Here is a 20,369-nt window from a genome sequence, read left to right as displayed (position 1 = left end):
TATATATTATTTTCATAATCTAATATATTGAGATTGATATCACCAATAAAATATACAGCTTTATTCATAGACGATTTATTTTTAATTCTTTTTTTAATGTGGTTTTCAAATACCTTAATGCTTCCTGAAGGCGGTCTGTATAAACCATGAATGACGATATTTTTTGAGGTTTTGTTAATAATTTCAATACATAACGATTCGTAATCGTTAGTAGTTGAACTTAAATTTGGTTTAACTTTGAATAATATTGAGTTTTTTATGTATATACACAAACCCCCACCTTCCTTATTAGATGCTCTAACTTGATGAATTACTTTATAATTAGGTAATTGAAAATTAGAATTGTTTTCAATGTTTTTATCTTTACACCATGTCTCACTTAGACAAATTATTTGAAATTTAATCCCAATTTTATGTAAAAGTTGTTTTAATGACTCAAAATTTTTTTGAATACTTCTAATATTATTATGAAGCATTGAAAAATAGTTATCCTCCATTCCATTAGCAATTTTTTTAGAATTTGGGTCATAATATAAAGGGTTAATATTTTTAATTATTTCATCATTATTATAAAAATTAATATCAGGATCCGAATAGTTGTTTAATAGTATTGACTTTTTTGATACAAATGAAATAAAATTTATGTTTGTTAAAACAGTTTCATCAGCCATTTTAAATCAGAAATAACTTAAAGCAATATTAAAATTCAAAAAGTAATATAAAAACGTAAGAAAATCATTTATCATTATTTTTTTTTTTTTTTATAAATTCTCTAACAATAAGCTTATCGTATATAACAACGGAATACTTACCATTTATCCTGTGCAATTTGCTTTCTTCAAGAAGTTTCTTTCTTACTGTGGAAGTTTCCAGCGAAAAATCCTCGTTGATATAAATTCCGGATCCTTTCAGTTTATTGGCATTTTTTAGGATTTTTACTTTGTCTTTATGGTTAAGTAACTTAATTACAATTGTTCTTGGATTTTTTTTTTCAATAATGCCAGTTCTATGCGCTCTTTCTATGATTACCCCATTTACATTGAGATTATTTTCAAAAATGTTTATTATTATTTTTTCCGTATCATCCCAACTTTCGTTGTCATTTTCTTTAACTCCTTCAATTCGAAGATTATTTCGCCTTTGTCGATCTTCCAGCTGTCTAAATTTATTTTTTTCATTCTCACCTATATTTGCATTCGATGACTTTTTTTTTTCCAACTCGCTAATTTTTTTGTCATTGCAATCTTGATAAAACGTTAGACTTTCCTCAATGTCTTTTTGTGTTTTTTCAAACTTTATCAACTGCTTGTTAGTTTTATTTTGATCAGCATTTCGGTTTACGTTATCTTTTTTTAACATTTCACAAGTTTCCTTTAATGTACTAATTTCTTTCAGCAATCCATCGATTCGATCATTAGTCAGTTTTAAATTTGCACTTATTAACGATAGTATATCATTTTGTTGTTTTTGGAACATTTCTTGAAAAATTTCCCTAACTAATTTTATCGAGACGTCAGTGAATTGTTTTGAACTCATTTTCGATAAAATATGTACATTGTTTATAAGAAATAAAAATGTACATGTATGTACATTTTGTTATGTACATATATGTGCATGTTTATATGTACATGTATTATATGTTATGTATATATGTACGTGTTTACAAGAAATAAAAATTGATTTCGAGCAAATAACATAAGTTACAAGTCATTGTTTTAAAATATAAAAGAAACCCAAAAGGGGAAGTTAGGGGCAATGTATTTAGTTCAAATCGGTTGTATACATATTACATTTACTAGTTCAAGTATTTAATATAGGTTCTCGTAGTTTCCCTAAATTATATGACACTTTTTGTACAAAATAAAAGTAATAAATGTTAAAAATTCACCTCGTTATTTTAAAGCCAGATTATAAGTGACTAATCTTTACTTTAGATTTTTTTCGAAAAGCTTTACTGCTAAACATTTTAAATATATAAACTAATTCCATAAGCTTGTAAAATTTTGAAAGTTACTGTTTATTATAGCTATGTTTTTCACGCTTTTTTTAAAAAAGAAAGTTTTTCATTATAAATGAAACTGCAACTAATTTTTGTGGCTTAAAAAGAAACTATTATACTCAAAACAATTTTCAAAACTTTAAATTAGAGTATTACAAATATGTTTTATTATATGGTTTTGAATATAATAAATATTTATTTTTTAGGTTTTGTCCACCACCTGGCCCACTGTGCAGTCTTTCAAAAAAAAACTTTCAAACAACTGATGTAAATAACATCAAAATTGATTTGAAAAAAAAAATTAAAGTTAAAAAAGTATAAATGTAAAAGTATTTAACTTGAATAAAAATTTATAACTTTTTGTAACCGCAACAACCGCTTATTTTAATTTATTTAATTTAGCGTATTTAGTAGGATGGTTCAAAAAACACACTTTCAAGTTTAAAATTTTATGGTCGATTGTGAAGAAAATTGTCTTGATGTTATTTTATCTTACAGATGAAATAACATCAATTTTTTTTTTTTAGTAAGTTTTTTTTACTTTTTTTACTTGAAATTTTCAAAACATTTAAAGTAAAAAAAATAACAGTATTTAAATAACCAGATTCCAATCACATATTTAAAGTCAGGCCCATGGCAAGCTTTTGCTTTTGTTTGAGAACTTAACTTTATGTAACGACATGAAGCAAACTCCAAACATTTATATATTCATATATATGTTTATGTAAAGCTTTTCAAAAGTATTGCGATAATTGGAGTCTACTAAAAATAAACCCTTATAAATGTTGACTTCCCTTTTATTCCATTGGTGTGAGCGTTATGAGTTTATAATATTTATAAATACATTTTTTTAACATTTTAAACTAAATTTAAGTTCATTAACAAATCTCTAATGTCTGCAATAATCTCTTAGTGTTCAAAAACTATGAACATATAAATTTAGAGCAACCTCCCCAATTATTTAGGGGATTTAAAGGGATTTGATAAATATCAAATTAATTTTTTTTTCAAATATAATTTCGACATTGGTTTTTTTTTTTTTTTTTTACAAGATAAAGACATTTTTTAATACAGTGATGGATTTTTAATTTTTATAACTTTTTATTTTTCTTAATTTGCCGTTACAAATTATTAATTTTCTTTTGTAAAATATACGAAAGGCGGGAAAAGAAGAAGACAAAAATAGTCTTAATGCCAAGGCTCTAAATATCCGTACATAATAAAGTCATTAAAAACTTGTCATTAATAATCGAAGGTCATGTGTTTTTCTGAAGTTTGAGTTTAATAACCAATTATAGTTTAGTATTTTTTGAAAATATTTCTAAAAAATTAAAATATATGTATCTAAAGTACCAAGTTATCCTGTTTTAGTATGTTATTTTAGAAAAAGGTTAATTTTTTTCTAAAATAACATACTAAAACAGAAGAAATATTGCATTAATAACAGAAATTTGGAATAATCTTTTTTTTTAACATATAAATAAAATGGTTTAAAAAAATTTTATCCATGAAAATATAAGTTACACAAAATACAAGATTTAACTTTAAATGGATTTAAATACAAGTATTACGTGATATTATACCACATTAAAAGCAATGTAAAAAAGTTTCATAATTTGAAAATGCGGCGTATTCTTTTATTACCTAACCTATTAAAATTCCTTTATCAACAGCATCTTTAACTAATAGTATTATTAATAGCTACGTACAAATGAGGTCTTTAAATGTGTTGTTAAAAACCATATTAAACTCATTTAAAGACTTTATGGTATAGTAATGTCTACTTTCGTAAGCTCTGAGATGTAATATTAATGACTTAATAATATAGTAATGTCTACTTTCGTAAGCTCTGAGATGTAATATTATGATTATGAAAACCAATGCATTTGGTTAATAAATATACTTTTGGTAAATAAAACATACTTAAGTGCTAAACTTAAGTATGTTCTTGTTTATTTCACATTAGAATGTTTAGGAAAACGTAAAAAAGTTTTACAACTTGCACATGCGACGGTTCCTTTTATCAACAAACCAATTGAAGACCTTTGTGCTAAAAGTACTTAAGCCACAAAATAGTCATTCTGAGAAAATGGAGTTTGAATATTCAAACTGACCCTGAAATCAGACAAGACATGCTAATAAATTTCTAATAACTCTTATACATTTACATTATTATAATGAATAAACCTGCTTATTTTAAAGCCTTACGCCCTAATCTTTTAGAAGATATGTTTAATTTACTTTTTGGACTTAAGAACTTTTTGTCCTATTTGAAGAGTTAGGTACTTTTTGCACCAAAAAAAAACACACAGAACTAATGTATTTTTTCAACATATTATTACAATAAAGAAATAATTCTATTCTATATCTTCAATGTCATTCGTGTCTCCATCTATGCCATGAATATTGCTATAAAAAGTAACTTCTTCGGGAAGATTGACATGGGTTAAAAGATCACAAATGTCATGAAATTTTATAGTTTGAACAGGCAAAAAATTTAGGTATGCTCTATTTGGTTTCAGTGAAAGGAGAGTTTTTTACCACATTTAAAAGTTTTTATGACATTTTTACATTCTCCGGTCATTGAAATTCTACTTAGTGGTACATTGCCTCGGTCAAATTTTGCTCCTCTAAACTCGCTAATTCCAGTTACTGATTTTATTAAAGGATTATAAGCCCTTTTAAAGTCCCGTACTTAAACAACTGGGGTTCCATCTTGGATCATGTTGTCTGTAAGAGGATGTTCCACGTAAACAACATTAAATAGTTTTCTGGTATCTGTATTCTTTACAAGCGAAACCCACTGTGAAGGTAGAATTACCCTATCCTTTTTTCTTCTCCTTTTTTCAATGAGCCAAAAATTACGATCACAAAGCATTCGACTATGTCCTGCAAGGGGATACTTTACATAAGCTTGTGTTATAGAGACATTCTTATTTACCAATCTTTGTAGATAAGCAAAGATGTAACGGTTTTTGTTCTGTGAAAAACAGTTATCCATGAAAATCACAATCTTTGTAGTTGCAGATGTAAGACCAGAAATGTAATGATCCAAACATGAAATGACTGCATTTAGGCCTTTAGCTGCAAAATGCTCAGCATACAGATACATGCGAGTAGACTCATTTACATTGTCATGAATGCACAGGTTGTGAATCCAAAGTTGACGCTTATAATACTCTTGTCCAATGCCAGTTAGAGGAAGCGGTAAATTTTTTTCAAAGTTCAAACAGATCACTGCAGTGTCTTTGCTTAGTTTTGCAGCTTCTGTGGCTTCGTTGATTTGCAAATTAAACACATCAGATTTCTTTATGTGAAGCTCGTGTTGAAATTTCAGTTTATTTACAAGAATGGCATCATTAATAGACTCGGCTGCTTTTATTTGTGCCTGGAATTTTTCACATTTATTGGATATGTTACTCCTTGGAAATACAAATTTAATATTAAATTCAAAGTTAAATATGTCAAGGAAAAGCCAGTATTTACAATCATTAGGTATAAGATCTGGGTTTGCCTTTAAAAATAGGTGATGTATTTCTGCCACAGTCAGAGATGAATTCAGGTATTTTTTGTGTTTGTTTTTTGATCGGCTGTAGTGGCTTTCACGTGCAGGAAACAGTTTAATGTGATCACAAACACGATCTCTAATTTCTTTAACAATTGCTTCGTGATTTTCATGTTTACCGCGGCCATCTTCAATGGGAACAGTAAAGTTAAGAACTTTTCTCTTAAGCCTAGATTCCTTTACCCCATGTATTGCAAAAAACGCTGCTTTGCAAACGGTAACAGTTTGATCCATCGCAGTGACTGAATAGAAAAAGCTACTTCGTTCTTTGCCATTTTCTTTTCAAGGTCTTCGACGAATATTATTGACAGGGGTTATATTTATGCAACCCTGCATATATATATTTTGTTCATCATGATCTTTAAGAGCAGAAAATGCAGAAAAAATCTGTTCCTTTTTAATATCTGTGAACTTAGTTAGTCATCTACAACGACATTCAATCATGGCAGGCTTCCTTGATGGCTTCAGATTCTTACTATAAAATGTGTGAGCTTCTCCTAAAATAATTTTTTTAAATTAAATATTGATGTTTTAAATGTTGTCATTTTATGTTACATAAATACTTACATGCAATTACACAAGATATAAGTTGGGTGTTTTTTACTAATTTATTACTGCTCAGTACATTAGGAACATGTACACTTTTTGTGAGTAAGAAAAAAGTGCTACAAAAAGTATTTTTGTAGCACTTTTTTTTACAAAAACATTTTGACTACACTGTGTGTAGATTAGTGTAAAATACACTAATCTACCCACAGTGTGCTTTATAATAATCTATTTAAAAAATATATAGTTTTATATTATATATAATAACATTAGAAATAATAACAAGTGTATATAACATATATTTGTATTATATATATAACATAACTAGTACTAAACAAGTTTAAATGTCAATAATATATACATATATATATATATATATATATATATATATATATATATATATATATATATATATATATATATATATATATATATATATATAAATATATATATATATAAATATATATATATATATATATATATTTATATATATATATATATATTTATATATATATATATATATATATATATATATATATACATATATATATGTATATATATATATATATATATATATATATATATATATATATATATATATATATACATATATATATATATATATATATATATATATATATATATATATATATATACATATATATATATATATATATAAATATATATTGTTACCTCTAACTTTAGCCAGCCTAATGCCATTTCTTTTCCATTTTGATGGTGCTAGTCTTCTTTTTTTGGCTTTGGATTTAATTTTGGGTCAGAAAGCGTTTGCCTCGTCCGCCATTTTTTTAAAGTTATGAACTAATTCTGACAGCCGCTTGGCGGGAAAAGCTAAGTTAAGAACTTTTAGCACCGAAATTTAGGACTTAAGTACTTTTTGTCCATAAAGTTATATAATTCTTATTTTTGGTATGTGTAAAAGAGGGGCTTAGGCGAATTTTTAAATGTTCCAATTTATCCAGTACAAATGGCTTAATCGTGTTAGAAAAAATTCCTACTTAACACAATTTCGTCAAAATGTGACTTAAGTACTTTTAGCACAAAGGTCTTCAATTACAATTAATTAATGATTGGCCCCTTCTTTAACTAATAAAATTATTATATAGTTACGTACAAATGAGGTTTTCTAAAAACCTTTTAATGTGTTATTAAAAACCACATTAAACTCATTTAAAGACTTTATGGATAACCAAATAACCAATAACACAATGATGTCTTTAATAATTACATCAATATTACATCTCAAAATTTACGTACGCAATTTATGAGATGTAATATTAATATAATTATGTACACGCATTAATTTTGGTCAAATTTGTTTTTATAATATTTCATATTAAATTTTCTTTAAAATTATGCTATGTTGTGATATAAACAAAAACATACTTAAGTACCAAACTTAAGTGTGTTCTTGCTTATCACATAAGAATGTTTAGAAAAATATTGAAACAACCACTTCATTTGGTGAGGATGTAAACTTAGTGTAAGAAAACAAAAATAATAAAAATTACTAATTTGTTGCCCTAACATTTGGAGTAGGGATGGTAAATGTTTTAGGGCATTTTTGTATCCAGGTTCTAATAACCACAATTTTTATTTCTTAATCTACTTATAAATCGTTTTTACACAACAGCTCGGGTTATAGGTATATTACACAGCGACCAAGCAAAGTGTATTTTGTTATTAGACATACGTGGCCAAGGTGCCCAATTTCTGTTTCTCTGGAGCGATAACTTTTCTAAACAAAACAAAAAAAAAACTCTTTAAATCTATCTTAGAGCTTCTGAACCTTGCGGCTCTTGGTTTAGTTGCATGTGGAACCGTAAGTTTTGTTTTTACTGGCCTTGCGGTAGCTAGGCCACTGATACTACACGCAGATAAAGATATTTACGTGTCAAGTTCTAAATTTTATATGTCAATATAAAAGTACCGTAGTTGTTTTAACCAAGACTTTTAGAGTCAAAGGATATTCTTGAGCAGGTGGATTTTTTTTGTATCAAAGTAGCAAAAAATCTTTACAAAAATAATGTGTCCTCTTAAAAAGTTCGGGGCTCCTAAATCTTCAGGCAATGGTGTTATAGCTCCCATAATTCAAGACAAGTTTAAACTTTCCCTCCTTAGTTTTTAAATAATAAATGCATTTACGCTAAAAAGTTGTAAACAAAAGACTAACAATTACACCAATTATTTTTTTTTCTAATAATCTAGCCTTTCTGAGTCTCCCATGGGTATATGCGCCTTCTGTTGAATGCCTTATTTTAGCTTTGTCTAAATTCCAGACCTTTCGAATGGTTGGCCAGAGAGTGAATATTTTTGAGACAGTTCGATTCAGAGAATGGTTATAATAGTTAAAACTATCATGGACCAAAATTAGAGAGGGTTTTAATTATGGGCGGAAACCTATTATAGATATTTTCAAACTTTGCAGGGAAGACATACCTAAAACCGCACAAATCGTATGATGCGGAAAGCCAAAATTTTGCCAAACTAGGTTAGTGCCTTAAAGTTTTACTTTTTTGCATTTCTTTTATACAAGATCATATCAAAGTTTTCCTAAAATATAGGTAAATTTATTTGCTCACATTAAACAAGTTACTTTTAATTTACTATACAATTTATATAAAATGTAAGTTTATCAAATTTAATTTTTATTTTATGTAATTTATTTTTAAATAAGATTTGTTATTACTTTTAAAATAAAAAATTCCTACTTAAAAAATATTATATTATTTGTAAATTTAATTTACATTTGGTGGCATATTAGTTTTTTTTAAAAGTAAGAAAACTTACTTTAAAAAGTAAAAAAATGTAATTAACTTTCATATGCAAGTTACTTTATAATATAATTTTTTTTTAATTATTTTCTTTTAAAGGTAAATGTAAATTACAGTTTGAGGAACTTTTATTATACTTAATGTAATTTTCAAAACTAATTAACTGTTAAATGTAAAAGGAAAATAGCTTTTTCACGTGACTTTCTTTTACATGTAAAAGTAAATTACTTTTTGACGTAATTTCTTTTACATTACTTTTTTTTGAAAGTAAAAAAACTTACTTTAAAAAGTAAAAGTCGTTTCAAAAAATTAAATTACTTATACGGAAATGAAAATTTACATAAAACATATCAAATTACTTATGTAATTTACTTTTTGATAAAAATTAACTTACTCGAGTAAATAAAAAAAAAGTAAGTAAAAGTGCCACCCTATTGATTAGTATTGATTAGTATTGGGTTTTTCCATTATAAAAATGTAATAACCATCTCAAGCTGAGTTTTTATTACTGAAAGAGGCTTTTGTTAGTATGAATAAACTTAAAATTGTTCTTTTGATTAAAATAATATTAAAAAACAACTGTTTCAGTTATTTTTAATTAATAGTTGATCCTGAAAAAGATTTTATTTTGAAAAATTGAATTCAAAAGATTTTATGAAAAAAACGGATCACATTATTTCAAAAACTTCGTGCCAAATGAAATTCGTTTAAGCTAAAGAATTAGAAATAATTCGCAAAAGTTATATTCATCTCATTAAATTCGAATTAAGAAGACTAACCGGTAATAAGTTTTAACTAATTACGAATAATATGCTTATAGTTATAATAGTTATGATTTATTTAACAATAAAATAATTGACAATTCCTCAAAAGTTTTCATAATGAAAAATGAAGTCTCAAAAGATTCTATGGAGACAAAATTGAATCTCAAAAGATTCTATTGCAAATTTTTTTTTTTTTTTTTTTTTTTTTTTAAGTGCTCCAAGAAGTCTTACCGGACTTGTCACAGAGCACCGCGGAAATGCATTTAACCAGGAAGTTCATGCCTCCTTCCTTACCTCCTGCTTATAAAGCAAGCGCTCTAACCACTGCGCCACGGCCACACAAATTAAGAGACCTTGTTGAAAAACAGTTGTTTGACTAAAAGAAAATGAGAATTGTTTTTTAAATAAGTAAACGAGTTTTTTAAACGAATTTTATTTTATCAATTAAATCCAGATTGTTTTTTACCACCATGATAGAGTTTAAGAAATCATTTGAAATGCAAGTACGTAGATGGCTATAAACCAAAGCGAATCCAGAGAAATCACGTTCAACTTTTACGCTGGAGAACGCTGCACCGTAAACTACTTGCAAAATTTCATAGGGCCGATCTCATTTTTTTTTTTGATTTTTCTTCCAGTAAGCAAGAATGTTGAATTTAACGTCTAATGTCACTCGCGCTTCATTAAGAGCCCATTTTAAAATTAGTTGACAAATATCTTCATCTAAATTTGAAGACGCATTAACAATACCTTGCCTTGTTCCACCTCCAGTATATTCAATGAAACGGCGTACTTTTTCAACTTCAACATCTTCTGAGTTCATCGGAATCATCTCTTCAGAAGTATTTGATAAATATGACGTATTTAATTGTATGGATTCTTCTGTTGATAAAGAATTTGACTGTTCTTGTCGAGTGCAAAGTTCTTGATGGATCTTGATCAACTGTGAAATTCCTCTATTCAACAGTTTTGTATTAAACAGTTGATGACCCGATGTAAAGTAAAATCTAGGATCCAGAACTAAAGCAGCAATAAATGCTTCTTCATTCTCTAAGGCGCTAATATCAATTTCCTTGTTTTCGAAAGCTATAAATTTGTCACCATAAATTTCAAGGATTACTTTCATTTGATCTTGTGCATTTTGGAGAATATTTGAAGCCTTCATCGTATTCTTTCCCTGATATGTGCAAGTTGTGCAGATATCATTAGCACATTTTTCAATTGAGCAGCCAAAATTTCGCCAAACTGTCGACCTTCTTGAGTAATTATGCCTAAAGTTCTGTCAACTATTTCCTCGTCCTTGATATATCTGCAACTAACTCCAAACACGTTTCTTCCATATCGCGACGCACTATCAAACATCAACAACATAAGAACATTATCAGTTTCTTCTCTTATTTGCGAAAAAATATTTTCCCATGCATGTTGAATGTAGTATTTCATGCAGTGACGATTTTAAAATATTGAATTTTTTTAGTGCATTTTTTACTAAAGACATTTGTCCGATTTCATCATTAGCTGATGCTAAAGACAAGTTACGGCGCATCATTATTCGAATCATTTCTTTAATTAATTTATTTACATCAACTTCTAGCTTGATTCGTTGAATTAATTGAATTTCATCGTCATTTTAATGCCTTGTAGCTGGGGCAGCTTCAACTAATTCAATTTCGTCGGCTTTTTCTTTGTGTTTTTGAAGAAGGTGGTCTTTGAGATTACTTAACTTGCCTTGGTAAAATTTTTTGCACATTTTACATTTTCCTTTTTCTTCATTAATTTCAAATTGAGTTTTCACTTGTTCATTTAATAAACTATTCTCCATTTTTGACCTTAAATCGTAAGGAAAACGAAAAAAATAATTATTAAAATATATATTTCACTCAAAACATTTTATGCAAGTTTATGGCAGTTAACTATGTAGTTATAACGCAATTGTCAGTTTTTTTAATGTTAAATATATCATAACTATTATAACTATAAGTAAATTATTCGTATTTAGTTATAAATTATTAGAATCTTTTGAATTCAATTTTTCATATTGAAACCTTTATCAACTACAAATTAAAAATAACTGATAACGTTTTTTCCTATTATACTTTTAATCATAAGAATAATTTCAAGTTTAGTCATACTAATAAAAACCACTTTCAGTAATAAAAACTCAGCTTGAGATGGTTTTTACATTCTTATAAAGGAAATTGCCAATACTAATCTTTACTATTAAATGATGCATCAATATTAGTCAATACTATCAAATGATGCATCGCTAAAAAGGGCAGAAAAAACCTTTATGAAACAACTGATGTTGGCTTATAGGGTTTAAAATAAAAGTTTTATAAAGCAAAACTGATTGCAAAAAAGCTACAAATTTTTAGACTATTTTCACTTTACTCTTTAAATTAAGCTGAAATGCGCAATAAATTTGTTAGATTGAAATAAAATAAAATGCCAGACATGTCAAAATATGTCGATAGAAAATATGTCTGACATATTTTATGTGAGCAGAAATTAATTCAGACATAAAATTATGTCAAGATATGTCCATAGAAAATATGTCTGACATATTTTATGTCAGCAGAAAATAATTCAGACATAAAATTATGTCAATATATGTTCGTAGAAAATATGTCTGACATATTTTATGTCAGCAGAAAATAATACAGACATAAAGTTATGTCAAAATATGTCTATAGAAAATATGTGGGACATTTTTTGTCGGCAAAAAATATGTCGACAGATCTGCCAGACATATTATGTTGTAACAACCTTGCTTATCATGTTTAATATATGATTAAAGATAAAAATTATTAAATATTCATTATAGCAGTTTTTCATTGTATGATATTTTATTGTATGACATATCAATTGTATGACAATATCAATAAAAAGATTGCGCTAGTGGTGTTGTGGTAAAGCACCTACCTCATAAGCGAGAAGTTACGACTTTGATCCCCACCATGTCCCCTGGTGGTACCGCGCTCTACTTTTTTTTTTGCTAAACGGCCTAGTTCGTCAAGGACCGTGTTTTGGAGTTTTAGGGTTAAAAGAGGGTTTAACCACAACTAAAAATAGTCTCCTCAACTATAGTGGCCTTCATGGCCTTGAGGAGAAGAATTAAAATAAAATTAAAAAATTAAAAAACTTAATTTTTTTTTTACTTTTCATGATTGGTGCACATCATGCAACAATATTTTTTAAACGTTTTTAATTCAAATATTCTAAATGGCTGTCCGTTAATTACGTCAACAAAATAGGGGAAATCTGATTATTAAAATAAGGTAAATCTGAAAATGGGGAAGATCTGAAATTTTTTAACATTAGTTGACAAGTTGGAGGGGGGAGGTCAAGAAAAGTTGACGCCAACAATTTTAATAGTTTAAAATAATTTAGTTACTTAAAACAAGGAAATTTAGGCAGCATTTCCAGTCCTGTGTTAATAACTCAATTAACCCTAATTATTTTGATAAAGGACTTTATAATCCTACTTTTTAGAAATTGTGTTGTGCTTTAAAAAGACCCGACACATACGCGAACTAAATAAACACACACAAAAGATTTACTTATAACTCTGTTATTTTCTTAAAGTTGTGGTTTGTTAGTCTGCTGTGCAATCAAAAAGGATTTATTTAAGTACATGTTCAACATTATATTATTTAAATGTTAATGCTATGGGTAGGAAACCTGTTGCTAGCAAGTTTCGTCCGGTTTTAGTAATGCCAAGATGCGTTTCTTTAGCTATATAGGGGAGATGGGGGCGCATTGATCGCCGTAGCAGTGTTTTGAAAATTGCGCAGAACCTGAAAGAGATGTAAAAACTTATTAACTACGAAACACATGTAGAACTATCTGGCTTTTGAAATATATAAATATTTTGATTTAAAAAAATGATAAACATGAATAATTTTAACTTTTAAACAACCCTCTCAAAAGATCAATGTACCCCAAACTATGGGGTACTATGATCTCCGACTTGGGGCACATTGATCTTATACGCGTAATATTATCTAAACGTTTAACACTTCTATAACTAAATCTTGTAAATAATTTAGTCAAAGGGTAATATTGTATAACATATAATACATCTAAATTTTTTAATTATTTTTTAAATATAGCAGTTAAACCCACTAGTCTAATTTTTAATTAAAAAATGTATAAATCACAGCAGCTATAAGCTACCCGCTTTATATACGTTTAAAACTTTACAACAACTTGAAATTTATAAGAACTGAAATATAAAGACTGAAATAAGAATACAACTTTTAAGTTTACAAAACTTGTTAAAAGTACAATATTTTGATTAAGAATATTTCATCATTTGTGAAAGTCAAGTTGTGAAGCAGCTTTTGGTTTACATTGTTTTTTATTCCTAAGCAAGTAATACTTAGTTTCTTTCTTATCTTTTGTGGAGACTTTTTGTTGATTTTTGGTTTGCTTCAAAATTTTCATTTCTTTTGACAAACGAATTTCATTTCTGACAGGAGTATCAGTCAAGATCCTAGTTTTTAACTGCCTACTTTTAACATTTTTTTTTCTGGCAGATGCTTTTGGGTAAGGTTTTAAAACCTCAGGTGAGATTATAGAAGCAACACTTGTTGACGCTTTGTTTAAAATACTTGTTTCAATATTTACTATAGTTATTTCAGACTCTATGTGATTAACACGTGCTGGTATCATTTCAGATTCCATGTTGTTGACAGGAGTGATAGTAACTGTATCTGGAACAGCTCTATCTGTAACTGATGATGGTAAATATTCGTCATCTTTGAAAATTTCAGAATTGAATGGCTCAATGCCAGCTACTCTTAATCCTGCCTGTATATTAGATGGTGAGAAAGCTTTTGTATACGGTTCTCGAACTATTGAAACAATATCATAAATGGTCATTGGTCTTGGGTTTGAAACCATCCAATTATCACATGCAAAATTGTAAAACCTTTTCAATGGTCCAAAAACAGTTCTATCTAATGGCTGCAATTTATGGCTGCAATGGGGAGGAAAACTTATCATTGTGATTCCGTGTTGAATTGCAAGCTCCAAGCCTTTAACAGAAATATGACTTTCATGACTGTCGAGAAGTAGCAAAACTGGAGATTCCTGAGAACAGTTTGAATATTTAACAAAATGTTTAATCCATTCTATGAAAACTTCTGAGTTCATCCAACCAGAAGGATTTGCAAATCCCACACATCCAGGAGGTCCTTCCTTAATCATGTAATCATGAAACTTTACCCTAGGAAAAATAAATAATGGAGGAATGGAATTTCCAATAGCATTAGAGGCACAACATGCAGTTACCAATGTTCCTCGTTCTGCAGATGTGATTCTTCCAACTTGTTTGCTTCCTCTACCAGCTAAAACCTTTACCGGCTTTTGAACGGTTGTTAAACCAGTTTCATCAACATTATATATACAGTTAGGATTATATTTATATCGATTTCTTACCGTTTTAAGATTTTGAAAAAACTCTCTTACAGTGTGTTTGTTAAAAGCTGTTGATCGAGCGAAGCTCGTTGCTTCAGGTGTTCGTAGAGACAACTCTGGTTGTCTTTTCATAAAACCTTGCAACCAATCAATGCCTGCAATTTTATTTTTGATCCATGATGATGGGCATATCTTATTGTTTTTTAAAGAAAATTCATATGCCAATAATCGTGTTGACCAAGTTGAAAGGCCATAGTTCTTTTTTGATGCAATTAGTAAATAACTTGATAAACTTTTTTCATCTTCTGATGTAAAAACTTGTCTATTGTTGTAGTTAGGCTTGAAAGCTTATTTGGATTAAGCCTCTTTTTACGACAATATCTTTTTAAAGTCATTCTATCTATGTTAAACTGACGTGCTACAACATTCAGTTGTGTTCCGTCTAAAACTTTATTAACAGCTACTTTCATTGTTTCACTTGGTATAGCAACTTTATTGGTTTTTTTAATTCTATTTCTAACCATTTTAAGATCTGTAAAAAAATATATCAATAAAAACATATGTTTTTAATAAATGCTAATATTTAACATAATAATATTATCTTAAACATTTTTTAATTATTATGTTAAATATTATTCTTTTGATATTATAAAATAATAGTATTATTATTACTAGCTTATAACATAAATAGATTTAAAAAATGAAATGCTAAAAGCTATTGTTTGTTTATCTATAGTTTTTTTTTAAATTATAAATACAATTCCATTCGTTTAACTGTATTGCTTATAAACAAAAACATGGGGCACTTCGTCTTCTATGGGGCACTTTGATCCTCCGATCAATGGGCCCCGCATAGTCAAAGATCAATGTACCCCAATAGGTATAGGTAACATATTGATAGCAATATCTACTGTATAAATTGCAGCCAAATAAAAATTATATATTATATTATACACCTAACACTTACAAATTTAAAATAAAATTGTTGTTAACCCATACAGTCATCTAAATAAAAATATATTTGAATTATAGTACGATTTAAAAAAATCACTTTTTATGACGAAAAACAATATTTTCTTTATTTTTTTTGACGCTGATAACCTTATGAAAAAATATTACGAATAATCAATTAGGGAAGCATAATGGTTAATTAAATTGCAACCTCACTTCTAGTAAGGCAAAAATGAACGAGTAAATGCCAAAAGATCATACTGCCCCGACGATCAATGCGCCCTCATCTCCCCTATATAAGTAATAATATATACTGATTGTAACTTAAATTGCAACTTTTCGCTCTCCCGTCAAATAGTCTAAATTTAAAGTAAGAAGGATTGGTGCATTGAAATGTTGTATTAATTACAATTATGTACATAGTTTAATCTGTGAGGTAAATACATTTAAGCCTATATTGTCATTTTTAAAGCCTTCTAAAATCTTCTAAAACCTTCAGTGTTTCTTTCCACTTATCACTAAAGTAAATAATAGCTGAATGTACACCCATTTTTATGGTTTTCCTGCCAACATATACAGTTTTATTAGTATATTTTTGAATATGGTGTAAAGTATAAAATGTTTAACGGTACTGTTACAACTTCTCAGCTAATTTATCTCTTTAAGTCATGTTTAAAACTTCAAAATATGGTAATTAGACCGCTAAAGACATACACCTTAATAAATCTTCAGAGTAAACTAAGGCATATATTATGAGAGGAAAATAAAGAATAAACCTCTGTTTATGGTTACTAGGGACGTTGCTATATGCTATATTGCTTCCTTTAAGTTTTTTAAGCTGTAAATATGGAGCAAGAAATATTTTGTATTATTTCCAATGTTAGTTGCATAAAAGACATATCAAAGGGTGAAATTCCACCATAAAGAAAAATTCACAACTTTTTTTTTTCGTTCATTATTTGCATCCCTATTCTGGAAAGTTTCCAGAACAAATTATTTATCAGGGCATTAGCAATAAAATTAATAATTTTAAACGCTATTTTAAAATAATAAAACTAGTCTGAATAATTTATTTTTGTAGTAAATAAATGACTTCAACACAAAAAAGTTTTTTTAATGGACCTCTTTAACAGTTCTGATAATTTCGAGTGCTCGCATGTTTAAGAGTACGTAATAGTTTTTTACTCACAGAATCGCATTAAAAGAGTAAATACACAGATATATTATAAAAGCATTTTTGAAAGCAACGGTTGTTTACATGAGAATTGTTTTTTTATTTTCATAATTAAGACGTCGACTTTGCTTTAAATAAATTTATTTAAACCATTTTGAGTCTAAAATTTATATTCCTTATATGCTTGTGTTATAGAATATATATAAAATAAATAAAAGCACTTTAAGAGTGTCAAAATACACAATGATATATATATATATATATATATATATATATATATATATATATGTATATATATATATATATATATATATATAAATATATATATATATATATATATATATATATATATATATATATATATGTATATGTATATATATATTTATATACATAAATTTATATACACATATATATACATACATATATATATATATATATATATATATATATATATATATATATATATATATATATATATATATAAATATATGTATATATATATACATATATATATATATATATATATATATATATATATATATATATATATATATATATATATATATATATATATATATATATATACATATATATATTGATTGTGATGATCGGAGCCTGGGAACAAATAATCATAAAATGTTGCAACTTTTTCAAACCTGAGAGTAACATTTGATAAAGTGTTTGTGTACTATTCTTCAATAAAATTAAAATCTCTTAGCGTTTAAGTAGTATGACTACATAAAGTAAGAACCCTCCTCAATTTAAGGGGGTTATAAGTTTATAAGGTCATAAATTTTAGACGCTGAGAGATTATTGCATAAAATTTAAAAATTATCAATAAATATAACTTTAATAATGAATAGTACATAAAATATTTTATAAAATTGCATGATAAAATACTTATGAACTATTCTTTAACTATTACATTTGAGGCAGTTGAGACATTGTTAGGGCTTTTCTATTTCCAGGCTTCAGTCATGACAATATTTTGCTTAGCATCTTTACATAATCTTTGACATAAGTATAAATATATTAATGTTTGGCGTTTGTTTCATACCCGGAAGTAGGGAAATCTAAAAAGTTAAATTTTTTTGCAAAGCATCTTATTTTTGAAATGAGTAAAAGCATATAAATGTTTGGTATTTGATTAATGCCTGAAAGTAGGCATATCTTAAACATTAAACTAATGGTTGACCGTCCCTGTATACATATGCGTTAAATTCTGTATTTTAATGCTAGCTTCATTTTTTTTCAAATTTTAGTTTTCCTGTTAAAGACTAATTTATAAACTATTAATTGTGCACCCATAAAAAAATGCTTGGCGGTTTTAATTCATAAGTTTGCCTAGATACAATTTATTCCGTGTTTGTTTATTTCTTATTCTATTTATTACTCTATTTAATTTTTGTTTTTGCCCATGTAAAAATTTTTCAAAGTCTACTCTGTAGCTTTTAAATTGAAAAAAAAATACTGTCATCATATTGGTTGGCTAATAGTTGAAACGACTATATTCAGAATATATTGGGTATGAGTTAAACAAAAAACTTTTCCGAATTTTATGGAAATCGACACAATCAATAATTAATAAATATTCTATGGAGGAATACCTAGAAAATTTTGCAATTAATACTCACAGATAGTTTTTCTAGTATTCGAAAGTTTTAAAAAGCATTTTTACAACTTTCTGCTCATAAAACTAATACTTTAATACGTCTTAATACATATTTTTAATGGAGAATGCTTACATTTAAAAGTAATTTATATATAATATTTAAATATATCTAAATAAAAGTATTTTTGTCTCAACTAAGAGAAGATACTATATAAAAAAAGTAAACTTTATAGAAATATCAAAATACTTAAGTAAATGTTAAGTGTTTATTATAAACTATTCTCAATCAAATTTTATATTAAGTATATAATTATACTTTAAATATTCAAACAACTAAAACGTATATATTTTTAAAAGGCAGTTTTAAAAGTTATTTTTACAAAAATTTAGAAGTTTAATCATGTCTATTTTGCTCTTAATAGCAGACATTAACTCTCTATTGATGAGTTGAGCTCTTATGTAAGATTACCTTATTTCTGCTCTGTGGACATGTATTGCAGCTTCCTGAACCATCCGTACATACTTCTCAATTGATTGTGTATGAGAACCTCATTGGGGAACAACCACGGGGCTATTAATAAAATCTTTAATAGCAGTAGATCAAAGGTGGCTCTGTAGCATAACTGTTTGAGTCTATGAGGCTATAAAGATTTTCAGCATTATTATTAATATCAGATGTTTTTCAATGTCTATGGCTATAATCATTTACATTGGTTTGCTGGTACGTTGCCACGGATTCTAAAAGAAATCTCCACAGTTTGAGCTGATTCTTCTTTATTCTCACTACATAATATTGCATGCAAAACAGTTCTGAATGTGCGTACAAAGCAGATCTTTTTACTACGAAAGTTAAATATCACGAACTGGTTTCATATTGCTTTTAGGGAGTTTTAATTGGTATAAGATATGCCTTTCACCCTCGACCAAACATAGTTACACTTTTATGTTGAACCATTTTGGAATATAAATACCTATTATAAATTCAACAATCCATGTAGGATTTTGAAGGTTGAAATCAGATAGCCCTGCCATAGAAACCCACATTCTGCAAAATATTGGTGCCATCTGCAACGGCAAATAAGTACTGATTCTAACATTTTTAACTGCTTAGGTAAATTACTTTGATCTTCTTTGAATTTCTGGGCTAAGAAAAAGTGACGAACGTCCATTATATATCTTTATAAAACTAGGTTAAATTTCAGTATTTGTGGCTGTACTTACTACTTTTCCAAATAGTACCTACCACTCATTTTGAAACTTTGTTGCTTTATCCAAATTTACAGTTCAACTATCAATTAAATAACTGTTGCTGTTTCCACAGTTCCCTTAAACCTAAGTGATGTCTCATTACTAACAATCACAATGGTTACTATTTCCATTTAATTAAATTTCCATTTATTTCCAATTATTTCCATTTAATTAAAACCTGGTTTCAATATCTGTTTTTCAATCTATATTTAAATGCTATATCTTATCTTTTTGATATATGTTATTGTTTTTAATTATTAAAAAAATGTAAATTTTAAAAAGTTGTATTTTTTT

At 27.3% G+C, this 20,369-nt stretch overlaps 2 protein-coding genes across 2 annotated transcripts; both read right to left on the bottom strand.

Annotated features, from left to right (window-relative positions):
• Window positions 1-735: 735 nt before the first annotated feature.
• On the bottom strand, window positions 736-1,476 carry LOC136091906 (uncharacterized). The gene has a single exon (XM_065819622.1). It carries the CDS (start codon window positions 1,474-1,476, stop codon window positions 736-738), a length of 741 nt encoding a protein of 246 aa, XP_065675694.1.
• Window positions 1,477-11,299: 9,823 nt separating this feature from the next.
• LOC136091905 (uncharacterized) lies at window positions 11,300-19,892 on the bottom strand. The gene is made up of 4 exons (XM_065819621.1): window positions 19,799-19,892; window positions 15,375-15,622; window positions 14,051-15,282; window positions 11,300-11,498 (listed from the first exon to the last, which is right to left on the bottom strand). Exons 1-4 carry the CDS (start codon window positions 19,890-19,892, stop codon window positions 11,300-11,302), a joined length of 1,773 nt encoding a protein of 590 aa, XP_065675693.1.
• Between the last annotated feature and the right edge of the window lie 477 nt (window positions 19,893-20,369).

Source organism: Hydra vulgaris, chromosome 15, assembly GCF_038396675.1.
Source record: "Hydra vulgaris chromosome 15, alternate assembly HydraT2T_AEP".
Classification (NCBI taxonomy): Eukaryota; Metazoa; Cnidaria; class Hydrozoa; order Anthoathecata; family Hydridae; genus Hydra; species Hydra vulgaris.
Note: the sequence above shows the minus strand (reverse complement) of the source record. Positions and strands in the feature narration are given on the sequence as shown.

Coding starts and splice junctions, on each gene's coding strand:
- LOC136091905 (XM_065819621.1), bottom strand. CDS start 19,892: ATGGCACCAATATTTTGCAGAATGTGGGTTTCTATGGCAGGGCTATCT. Junction 15,623..19,798: donor GATTGTTGAATTTATAATAG/GTATTTATATTC, acceptor ATTTTTTTACAG/ATCTTAAAATGGTTAGAAAT. Junction 15,283..15,374: donor AGATGAAAAAAGTTTATCAA/GTTATTTACTAA, acceptor AAAAACAATAAG/ATATGCCCATCATCATGGAT.
- LOC136091906 (XM_065819622.1), bottom strand. CDS start 1,476: ATGTTCCAAAAACAACAAAATGATATACTATCGTTAATAAGTGCAAAT.